The sequence below is a fragment of the Peromyscus californicus genome, unplaced genomic scaffold, assembly GCF_007827085.1.
Source record: "Peromyscus californicus insignis strain IS unplaced genomic scaffold, ASM782708v3 Scaffold_6__1_contigs__length_162567912, whole genome shotgun sequence".
NCBI classification, from domain to species: domain Eukaryota; kingdom Metazoa; phylum Chordata; class Mammalia; order Rodentia; family Cricetidae; genus Peromyscus; species Peromyscus californicus.
This window is the reverse complement of record NW_026294584.1, coordinates 50,938,597-50,951,164: the sequence shown is the minus strand read 5'-3', so window position 1 is coordinate 50,951,164 and position 12,568 is coordinate 50,938,597. Positions and strand designations below refer to the sequence as shown.

The following is a 12,568-nucleotide window of genomic DNA, read 5'->3' as shown; positions in this document are numbered from 1 at the left end:
CCCCTTCTCCAGCTGTTGTTCCCTTTCTCACACAGAATCTAGTCTTAGGGGAGAGAACCACCATGTCTGATGAGTCTATACAAATCCAGGAACTCAAGACGCCATCAAAGGAAATATTGCTTGTTGAGAAACAATGTCTAAGGAACTTCGGAGCTTTTGTTTGTATCATTTCCCTGTGGTGAAACTGAAGAGCAAAAGGAGTATCAAAGACCAACAAGAAAGCCTAGTGGTAACTTCTGACTGCACTGCTTGCACAGATCATCTGCTTCCTAATGTTACCAAGTGCTAATTTTTCTGACTCAATGAGCTCTAATATTTAAGACTGAGTACTTCTCTGCATGGTGTCTGTCAACTACTTACACCCTCCCTCCCCCTCAGCCCCCTTCTATGCGTTTGCACAGCCTATAACCTGACTAGGTAAACAAAAGATCTAAAAGCCAAAACAAATGGGACAAAAGGGAAGAAAGGAACAATTTGTAAATAAAATGAAGCAACTGAGCTACTAGAGGCTTGAATAATGCTTTTAAACTTATATGGCTGTCCAACCTTGACACAGTGCTGCCATCTATAAAGCTTGTGCTTGCAAAGTCAGAAATTAGTTATTAAGAAACAAGTTTTGGGGAGAAAAATCTCATAAGGGCAACTTGGGGCTAGAGAAGTGGCTGAGTGGTTAAAAGCTCTTGCTGCTTCCAGAAGACTCAAGTTCAGTTTCCAGCACCCACATTAGGCAGGTCACAACCACCCTGTGTAACTTCAGCTCCAGGGATTAAATGCCCTCTTCTGGACTCCATAGGCACCTATATAATGATGCACATACAAACACCTAAGCACAATGGCAGTTCAATAACAAACAGCACAGGAAATAGTTAATTCTTTAGAAAACATTCTAAATATCAAAAACCCAACTGACATGGGCAATGTGGGTCAATGATACAATACGTATACAGCTATGATCTATAGCACCACACAGAAAAAAACCTCACCCTAAACATCAAAGCCTCCGTATCACATACAGTCAAGAGGAAATACATTCTGATATAGAGGTAACAATACAAACTGGATTATGGGGTCTGGAGAGATGGCTCAGTAGTTAAGAGCACTGACTGCTCTTAAATTCCCAGAACTCAAATGACTGCTCATAACCCTCTGTAATTCCAATTCCAGGGGGATCAGGTGCCCTTTTCTGGTCCTTATGGGCACTGCACTCATGGTGCATAAACATACATGCAGGCAGAACTCCCATATGCATAAAAACAAAACAACAACAACAAATAAACCCTAACTACACACAGGATTCTATGGGGAGGAAGGGCACTCCTAAATCCCTAACTTAGATACCCTATAAGCTAACACATTTTTTTTTTTTTTTTTTTTTTTTTTTTGTTTTGTTTTTTGAGACAGGGTTTCTCTGTGTAGCTTTGCGCCTCTCCTGGAACTCACTTGGTAGTCCAGGCTGGCCTCGAACTCACAGAGATCCGCCTGGCTCTGCCTCCCGAGTGCTGGGATTAAAGGCATGCGCCACCACCGCCCGGCAAGCTAACACATTTTTATATCATCTCAAAACAAGTATGTATACATTCATGCATCTGTGTTACCATATGAATATATCAATGACAGACTAGAAAAAGTGTGGCTGTAAAGCAAGATAATGGATGGGGATGTTATATTCAGTAACATGTCATGACCAATGAGAGCTCTACACCAAAATAGTCACACAAAGAAAATGTACATATGCTGGGCGGTGGTGGCGCACACCTTTAATCCCAGCACTCGGGAGGCAGAGGCAGGCGGATCTCTGTGAGTTCGAGGCCAGCCTGGTCTACAGAGCGAGATCCAGGAAAGGCGCAAAGCTACACAGAGAAACCCTGTCTTGAAAACCAAAAAGAAAAAAAACAAAACAAAAAAGAAAAAAAAAAAAAAAAAGAAAAAGAAAATGTACATAGTAGCCTACCCAAGTTGATAATATTTTGGGCCCAGAAACTAGGATCACAGTGAAACTGGATGGTGTTGTTGGTCACAGGAGAAGCATCACACCTTGCACGAAGAAGGTGCCGTAACCGATATGTAATCTAGAAGGAAGCAGAGAAAGAACATTTAGTAATATTTCTTGGGCAAATAATGTATTACCTGCCCAGTGAATAGCTGAAACAGTTTCTGCTATGTATGTAAACAATCACATGTGGGTTATAAAAATGGCCATATAAGCCAGGCATGGTGGTGTATGCCTTTAATCCCAGCACTCCTGAGGCAAAGACAGGAGGATCTCTTGAGCTGAGGATAGCCTGGTCTATATAATTACAGGACAGTCAGGGCTATACAGAGACCTAGTGTCTAAATAACTAAGCAAACAAACCAACCAACCAACAGAAAGATGGTTATACAAAATTTTCTGTTCAAATGTTACAATTTTGTGATATGACTCTGCTGTATTATGGCTTATTGAACTAAAAAGTATCTTTTGTTTTTGTTTCGTTTTTTTTTTTTTTTTTTTTTTTTTTTTTTTCCGAGACAGGCTTTCTCTGTGTAGTTTTGGCACCTGTCCTGGATCTTGCTCTGTAGACTAGGCTGGCCTCGAAATCAGAGATTCCCCTGGCTCTGCCTCCCGAGTGCTGGGATTAAAGGCGTGTGCCACCACCACCCGGCCTAATATCTTCACTTGGCCTAAAAAGTATCTTAAAGTAGCAAGTTAAAACTGTCAGAGCCAAGAATGGGGTCCTGTGAGAATTCTGAGGTTTGTGAGAAAACTCCAAGAAGTCTTGTGACCTCTGTTTCTTCAAAACACAGAACTGTTCTTGGAATGTGTTTTCATGCTCCTCCCAGGTGTAGCAGATAGGTGTGAGTTCTCTTCAGCAGCTGTTACTCATGTGCCTCAGTGGAAAAACATGTTTTTGCCATTTGTGGCTTGTCCTTGTGATCGAACACCTTAACTCATGCGATGCTTCTTAACCCTCAGGGTATAAATTATCTGATGCTCTGAATAAAGTTGGCTACTCTGCATGAGACTTTAATCTGCTTCACATTTAGGCCCTGCTCTCCCAGGTTCATGAAACCAACCAGAACAGTAAACAAAAAAACAATTTTTAGAAGGACACTTCACAAAAACATCAACTCACTTTCCCCTTTTTTTGTTGTTTTTGTGGTTGTCAAGATTTACTACCTTTATATGCACGGCTATTTTGCTTGCTTGTATCTGTGTACTATGTTCGTGCCTAGTGCCCTGAAGGACAAAAGAGGGTACTGGATACACTAGAACCAGAGTTAAAATGGCAGCTGTGAGTTGTCACATCAGTGCTGAGATTTGAACCCAGGACCTCTGTAAGAGCAGCCAGTGCTCTTAACTGCTGAGCCATCTCTCCAGCCCCCTCCCCCATTACCTCATTGTTTTAAAGTATTCAGAACTGAGGATTACAGAGAATACAAATGAACCTCTGTTTAGGAAATGGAATTAGATCTGCTTGTATGATGGTTCTCATGACTTCTCATTATGGCTGTTTACAAACAGACATCCCATGCGATCTCACACCAGAAACTTCCCTCTATGTTACAGCCTCCAACACCTACTTTCTTCTTTTCCCACATTACAATTCTTGACAATTTCAATATTCAACTAGATGCTGGGGGTTTACAGCTTACTCTGGTGCCTAAACACCAGCATGACAAGTGTAGTTCCTATAACTCTTGCTCTTAGGACTTTTCTTCTTCTTCTTCCATCTTATTTTATTCTTCACCTGCCAACACTCAACTTAAAGCAAGCCAACCAATACAATCACTCCTTACACATATTCACACTCCTCTTTCATTTATACAATTACACGAACTCTTTCTCAGCAAAACCACCCACCCTAACCTTTCTGTCTGAACTTAATGGGCCTGATAAAGCAACTGACCTCACCTCCACTCTGTGGCCGGCTACTTCAGGTAGACTTGCTGTCATACGGCATTTCACTGCTTGTTCACTTTCCTATTCCCTCCCTTAAACAACTTCAGGGGAGGTTTCCCATTCCTAGCACTGGGAATTCTCCAAGACAGATACATGATGGCTTTATACGCACGCACGCACACTTTTAATGGATTTCTTTTTAATGGAATAATAATGGTCCTCCCAAGCAACTTCCCAAATAATACAAGCTATTGCCATTGCCCTTGGTTACCTCCCAGCACTTGTAGGTAATACCCCATTGTTGAAGACACCACACAATTTGAACATAGGGGGAGTATAGTTTGAACTAACATGGAAGCTCCTCCCTGAGGACTATACATACTGCCAAGGGAAAAAAGCAACCAATAGTGCTGTCCAGCCTACGAACCACATAACTGATCCATCAAGATGTCCCCAATGGTGCAATGGTGGCACTTATATCAGTTGTCTACTTAGACTTAAGGCCTGCTCCATAGGAAGGAATTCATGGCTGGTACTGTAAACCTAGCCAACTACCTGCGGACCAAAATGCCTGCTGCTAGATAGCATCTTCTAGACATGACAGAAGAAGCACCAGGACATTCCAAAGATATGGTTCCCTCAGTAAGACTGCACAATGACAATAACAGTTGACATGCCAATATGGATGGAGGAAATTCCACAAAGTCTCACCTCTAGATGAAGAGCTACAAGCAATCAATGGCTGCTGAGAAAGAGAGTATCAGTTTTCATCAAGGCCGAGCTCCCTAACAGATCATCTAATCCAAAGTGGTCATCCCAAAAGACATCCACATATGAGCAACACTAAATGGACTCAGTAGGTTTTGTTTTGTTTTGTTTTGTTTTTTGGTGTGTGTGTGTGTGTGTGTGTGTGTGTGTGTGTGTGTGTGTGTGAGAGAGAGAGAGAGAGAGAGAGAGAGAGAGAGAGAGAGAGAGAGAGAGAGAGAGAGAATAATAAAGAATTAGCCATGAATTTGAGGGGTGGGCATAGTAAAAGCTGGAGGAGTGGAAATAAAGTAAATACAGAATCTGTGTAGAAAATTTGAATCTTTTAATTACTGAAAGAAGAGCAATAGAGAGAGCCTAGGGCAGCAGCTCAGCAGTTAAGAGCACTTGCTGCTCTTGCAGAGACCCAGGTTCAGTTCTCAGCACCCACATGGCAGCTTACAACCATCCGTAACTACAGTTCAATGGAAATGGGCCTCCTTCTGCCCTCAAGTAGCAAGCACACATGTGGTGCACACACGTAAATGTACGCAAAACTTGTATACATAAAATAACTCTAAATAATAATGATGAAAAAATGAAGAAAGGGGGGCTGAAGAAACAGTTCGGCAGTTAAGTGCACTCGGTACGTTTGCCCAGCTTGGGTCACATCCAGCAGCTCCCAACTGCCTTCAACTTCAGTTCCAGAGATCTGATGCCCCCTCTGACTTCGGCAGGCACCCTCATTCAAGCTGCATACACTCACGCTCTCTTATATCCCAGGGCCATCTTGGAGAGAGCAGGGCTCGGTTTACTTATCCCTTCCTTCTTTGGTGTTGCTCATCAGGTGGACAGTGGGAGTGGTTCAGGACCAAAGTTAGTTGAACAGTTCTCAGATGCCCCACTCACCAGTACAAAGTAGTGAGGAGCAGAGAATAAAGTTAAGTTTATTCCAGACAGCTTAGTTTGACATGTTCCCAGGGCCAGGCTGATGCTCAGCACAGGTAGACACCTGGTTCTTGGATGCTCTTTGTGAAACCCGCTTAGAGGGCAGGGCAACTTACCTACTCCATGGAAGAGCACACTGTCCACTACCCATAATAACTACTGCTTCCCAAGGTCTGTCCTATGTGCAGTCAGTCACACACTGGACTCAGTTTCCTGAACCTTTCAGACTGCTGGAAGTGAAAAGGGCGCTCCGTCCCCTTCCCTGTCTCTCATTAGAATCTTTTTGTTTTTTTTTTTGTGGGGTGGTGGTGGTGGTGGTGAGGGGGTGTTCTGACAGGGTAGCCCGACAATATTTGTAGTTAAGTTAAAAGAAAAATAAAGCGATCTGTTTTCTAAAACAGTAAGCTTAGGCGTGCCTTCTTAGCTGGCTCAGAATTAAAGCAGCGTAATTGTACAGTGGGGAACGGTACTTCTGCAGCACCAGCCTGCTCCCAAACCCAGACAAGTTAGATTCAGGCTGTTTTCACGTTGTACATACATTTCTGTGCTAACTGTCGTAGTAAGCCTCTTTCTTCCTTTTCTAATTTGCTCATCCTCTGCCCTGTTGCCTCATCACCATGCACGGCTCTTTCCTCTGCAGGGTTCTAAAGCGCAGCCTCTGGCCTCTTCTGTTTCTCTGCAGCACTAAACTTCTTCTGAGCATTCCCTCCATCATGCAGCTGGCTCCAGCTTTTCTCCACTCCAGACCTGGAGTCACTTGTGTTCTTGTGACCACCCTCAACAGTCTCTAAGTTTTGCTACTTCCTATTTGTAAAACTAAAATGGAGCTCTAAGTGCAGAATCTGTTTTTAGCTACTGTCCCTTGACACTCAGAATGTTGTCTGGCAGGTGGAAATATTGAATAGCTAACTGTTGAATAAGTAAATTTTCTCCACATGACTACAAAACCTCAAACAACTAGAATAAATTTTGACAAAATGTATGAGTGTACTTTGGAGACTGTGCACTGTGTTAAGAGCACATAACACAATGAACCTTCCCATGTTCTTCTCCCTCTTATTTTTTCTTACTTATTCTGACTATAAATCATACTCATGAAATGTTAACCCAACTTTGTATTGCCCAATGTTCTCACAAGTTTTAGCATTTTTTAAAAATGCAAAAAATATTTATTTACTAATAAAAATGGAGGCTAAAGATATAGTGCTATTGGTAGAGAGCTTGCCTAGCATGCAGGAGAAGCCGTGGGTTCAATCCTCAGTACCATATAAACTGGGTGTGCTGGTACATACCTAATCCCTGCATTCAAGAGGTGGAGGCAGGAAGATGAGAAATTCAGACTACATGGTAAATTGAAGGCCAACCTGAGCCACAAACAAACACAACCACTGAAAAAGTATCATGTAGTTTTCAATATGTACTTTTTTTTTTTTTTTTTTTTTTTTTTTAGTTTTTCGAGACAGGGTTTCTCTGTGTAGCTTTTCGCCTTTCCTGGATCTCACTCTGTAGACCAGGCTGGCCTCGAACTCACAGAGATCCGCCTGCCTCTGCCTCCCGAGTGCTGGGATTAAAGGCATGTGCCACCACCGCCCGGCTTCAATGTGTACTTTTATGAACTAAACTGGGCTAACTTTACATATTTTCTTAGGAAGACAGAATCGAATTTCAGCAGCTTGTACCAGTACACTGATTTGCTACGTAGTTTACTCATTCTTTGAACACCTCTGCAGCCACACTCTGCATACGAGTGAGGTAGTGTAGGAAGTGTCCTCTGTGCCTCTCACATAACATAGAAAATGCTCTCCAGGTTCATCCTAGACAACTGACAGTCTGCTATGGTTCATATGAAAACTCTCACCAATACATGCTGAGATTGAATTCATCAAGTGAGTCATCAAGTACTGTAGGTTGGACTAATGGAATCAATGCCCCTTGATTGTAGGACTTGATGTGGGACTGGGAAGAAAGCCACTCCAGCTGATTCATGTATGCCTTGTTGTTAAGGGATGCCTTTTCCTACCTTGGAACATTACACTCCCTACCAACACAAAGGCCTTCATCATATGCAGGCCCCTGAATACCACACTCCAGTCCCCAGAACCACGGATTGAATAAGCTTTTGTTCTCGATGATGAATAGTACTTGTTATAAACATTGGATTGCAGGTAACTTACAATATATTAACTTCATCTGCTTTGGATATATATTCAAAAGCCAGATTACTAGATTGTATTAATAGTTTTACTTTTACTCTTTTTTGAAGAACATGTACACTGCTTTTTAATCACAGCTGTACTAATTTACAGTCACCACCAGTATAAAAGGGTTCCAACATGTCCAATACTACAAAGTCACTTAATAACTTCTGTTTATATAATTTTAAAATTGTTAAAGTCTGCTACAACAATAAGAAGAACCCCTCCATTCCCTTCACTCAGAATCTTCAACTGTTAATAATTATTTGCTCCAGCATCCACTCAACCCCTCCCACATACATTATTGATCTTCTCTGAGAACATGATGTAGATACAAGGTCTTATATGTGCTCCAGTGTGACCTAAAGTAAAGCAAAGATTTAATATAATCAAATTCTAAACTAAAAGCACCTGATTTAGGCTACCATCAATCCAAACACTTGGCCTGGTTCCTCTGACACATTCCCTCCATTCTGAGTACTGTCTAGTTTCTGGTACAGCAAGATACTCTGCACACTCCACACTCCCTTTTTCTTAAGTACTTGGAAACCAGGAGAGTGGTTTGCTCAACTATGGACAGCACACAAACATACAGAAATGCGCATCTGTAACTACACATATATAGCTGTCTGCCCATATACAGAAAACTCTGTCTGTATTTCATGACTCCCTCTAACGCAACACAACTTGGAGCACTCCCTAGCCTTGTTCCTATCTTTCTAAATATGTTCATAGAAGACTGAATAACATTACCATCTTCAATACACTTGTATTTACTAATTTAATAGTTGTATTTGTTTATCTGACAAACTCAACCCAAATCCAAGGCAGTCCCTCGTCTTACAAGATTTCTGTTATTCCATCATCGTTTGGTCCTGAAATGTACCTGCACAGGCTGGTGGTGTTGACACTAGGCCTCTAATTGTGGTGCTATTTTGAAGGATGTGGAGCCTGGCTGGTAGAAGGAAGTCATACCTATTCCTAGTTCTGCTTCGGGGTTGCTGCCAATGTGGCTGAAATTTTGGTGGAACTGTGAACCAAAATAAAATCGGGACTATCCAAACTTGGATACTTTGTCACAGCTCCGACTATTGGTCCATGTTTCTGGGTGTTCCCAGTCCTTGTTATACTATGTCTCTATTTATAATAATGATACCTCCATGCTAGGAAGACACAGGAATTTTCATTTTTTAAAAATTTACTTTTTTCTCTCAGAGACACATTATACAGACCTAGTAGTTTCAATATCAAATGTGGATAACTTAAGGTTTCTTGTAAGAAAAACAAATAAGAATATGAGTACTGGAGCTGGAGAGATGGCTACATGAGTTAAGAGTGATTGCTGCTCTTCCAGAGGACCTGGGTTCCCTTCCCAGTACCCATGTTGGAGGACTCACAGTCACTTGTAACTCCAGCTCCAAGGGTTGGATGCTCTCTTCTGGCCTCTGTGGGCACCCAAAAACATGCACATAAATAAAACTAATTTTTTGAGTACTTCCTTAAGGGTAAAAGGAATTATAAGACATATTCCTTGGCTATAACTACTTCTAAGCTAAGTTGTAAATCCTTTCTATTTAATATTGAGATTTTATTTATACCTCAGAAATCAAGTATCTATTTACATACATATTTGCTGAACAGATAACAGAAACATATAACTTGGCTCCTTGTCCTGTGTTAAATGCTTAGGATTTTTACCTGCTTTATTATCTATCTAAACTGTGAGCTATTAAACTTGACAAAGCTCCTGATGTGCTTTAGATAACCTAGGCCTAGATAGTATGAAAGATATAACTGAAGGTTCCTTAACTCTACCTGTTCATCTCTTCAGACCTAAGAAGTTAAAATGAACTCAAGCTCTATTGACACTGAAAAAAAATGTAACTATTCAACATAACAAGGAAAAAAAAACATAACATTAAAAAAAATTTTACAAAAAGTAGCAGAAAGTTTGGGTTTTTGGTGGGGTGGGTGGGTAGTTGAGGTGCCACGGAGTGAATCCAAAGCCTTATACCTAACAATGGCAAATACCTTTCCATCGAGCCAGCCCTGGGTCTACAAATAGCTCCTTTTAACAATTATTATATTTGTATGATTAGTTACCTATGTGCTCGTATGCACATATACATCATGTGTGTGGAGGTCAGAGGACAACTTGTATTGTATTGGTTCTTTCCTTCTACCATGTGGATCCTGGGGACTAAACTCAGGACATCAGGCTTGGCAGCCAGAACCTTTACCTGCTGAGCCAAAGCAGCTTTTTGACACAGAAATTCAATATGCTAAGACCTTTCTACTGAGGTTTAAACAGACTTTAAAATTAACATCAGTACTTCTGAAAATCACTTCTACAAAGAGCATGGTCATCTATAGCTTCTGTCAGACGTTCACCATTGATCTTTCATTGAGCTCCTGTACTGTCAAGCACTGAGTGACACCAAGTTCTGTCCTTAAAGTCTTAATATTTGAGTGGCTTTTTAAAAAACTAGTGGTTTTTCCCTCTTCAATATATTGATTCATTAAATATTCAGGGATAGGCTGGGTGGTGGTGCATGTCTTCATTCCCAACACTTGGGAGGGCAGGAGACCCAATCACCTCTGTCATCCCTGCTCCTTCATACTTTCCTATCAGTTGGAGTAAAGAAATACCCACTGCCATCACAAATGACTGCTTTCTTTTCATATAGTCTCAACTAACATAATTTTCCTGCCTTCTTTCTAAATACACAGATTTAAAAGTTTAACAGATGACAAGAGAAATTCTAAGAAAAGTAATGTGAAGTTTAAATATTTCAAAATATGGTATTTTATGATTGGACTTCTGAATGGGGCTTAGCCAGTTTCTGTCTCTTTCTCCAATTATGAAAAGATGAACTAACTAAATTAGAAGACATAAAATAAACAAGTAAGGCTAAATCATACTAAAATACTTCTGCATAGTCAAAAAATAATTAAGCAAAAAGGTTCCCCTGATTAGGAGGGAAAGTTTGCAAAACACAGATAGACAGGCAGACAGACAGACACGCATGCACGCACCACAAAAGAATAGACATTTTCCCAAATGGGGTTGGAGAGATGACTCAGCAGTTGAGAAGATTTGCTGCTCTTTCAGAAGACTATTTAGTACCCATATTGGGTGGCTCATATGGTCTATAACTCCAGCTCCAGGGGATCTGATGCACCTGGCTTCCACAGTACCTGCACACATGTGCATATCCCTATATTCAAACACAATTATATAAAAAAAAAGTCTTTAAAACTGTCCAATAGGTCTATGAACAGGTGCTCAACCCCACAAACTAACAAGTTAAATGCAAATCAAAACCACAAGGATTCACCACATTATCAACTACGGCTGTTCACTAAACAATGGTCATAAGTGCTGGTGAGGGTTAGAGATTGGTGGGAATGTAAACTAGTATAGCCATTATGGAACATTGTGTGGTCATTCTTCAAACAATTAAAACTAGTACTATATGCCCTAGCAAGCTCTCTAACTAAATATATTCCCAAAGAACTGAAAAACATGGCAGAAATTTTTGGCCTTCCATGTCTATTGTACTTGTCATGATGGTAAAGATAGAAAAACAACTTATATGTCCACTGATTGATAGACGTGTATATACAGATCTATATACCTCTGTGTCTGCTGATGGATAGTGATAGACATATTTACAGATCTACATACCTTCATATTTCAATCTCATATACAATGGAATGGTATTTAGCAAAAACAAAACAAAAAACAGTAACAACGACAAAACTCCTGCCATTTGAAAAAAAGAATAGTAGGCTATGCATTGTAATTGAAATTAGCATAAGATAGAATTGCTTTATTATCTCATATTAAATCTTAACACAACAAAAAAGTCAAATATGTAGAAAAAGGCCGATAATGCTGAAGAAGGTCAAAGACTGATTTTCAAAAAAATTAATTACAAATGTGTCTATATAGATTATTTTTTGCTTAAAGAAACAGTAAAAACAACTAAATCACTGTTAATCATGAAAGAAAAAAATGCAAAACAAATCAATTCATAATCAGGAATAATTTAGAAATGCTTATAAATTAGTATTATAATAGCATTCAGCCACACTTTGAGAGACCTGCCTTTAAATGATTTATAAATATTTCTATAATTTAAAGTATTTAATTATTAATTAAAATAAGTAGAACTTCTATAACACATATGTACTATCTCTGTCACTTGATTGAGGCCACAAAGAATAAAGCACAAAAGATGCGGAGTCTTACTACTTAAGACTGTAAGTATCTGTTGACTTTCTAAGCCACAGTCTTGCTATTCAAACCAAAGTTGAGACCAACAATATAAGCAGCCCTGGAAGCTTGATGGCAAAGGAGCTTGGCCCTGCCAAACTCACCAGACAAAGTGCGTGCTGCAGGGACAGTGGCAATACTTTCAGTAAGTTCACCAAATCCTAAATCCCCCTTGTGAGGTGCTGTTCAATATCCAGCAGCACAGGCTGCAGTGTGACAGATGATCATAGAGTCAATGGGAAGGAAGGCTTGCTTACACTCTTCACAGGACAGTGTTAGGCATGCCATGTACCTCTCATCATTTGTCCACTGAAATGACTGGGTACATCTAGTAATGATGCAAAGATTCAACATGGAAAATGCATGCTGTAGGTGACAGGAAATGTTTACTATTGGTATTCATTACTACACTGGGTTCATTTGCCACAAAGGGTGAAAGAAACAAATAGGAGTGGCAACAGGAGATTCAAATTGAGGTTACATCAAATGTATTTCAGGTAAAAAAATATTTTACAAAATCAT

The 12,568-nt window shown here is 40.2% G+C and overlaps 1 protein-coding gene across 4 annotated transcripts in view; it reads right to left on the bottom strand.

Moving 5' to 3' along the window:
• Positions 1-12,568, bottom strand: part of Trim24 (tripartite motif containing 24) — a 114,933-nt gene that overhangs the window by 28,224 nt on the left and 74,141 nt on the right. For all 4 annotated transcript variants that reach the window (XM_052720073.1, XM_052720075.1, XM_052720072.1 and 1 more), the window contains exon 8: positions 1,952-2,069. In XM_052720073.1, the coding sequence (XP_052576033.1) occupies positions 1,952-2,069 (118 nt within the window). The remainder of the gene's footprint in view (positions 1-1,951; positions 2,070-12,568) is intronic.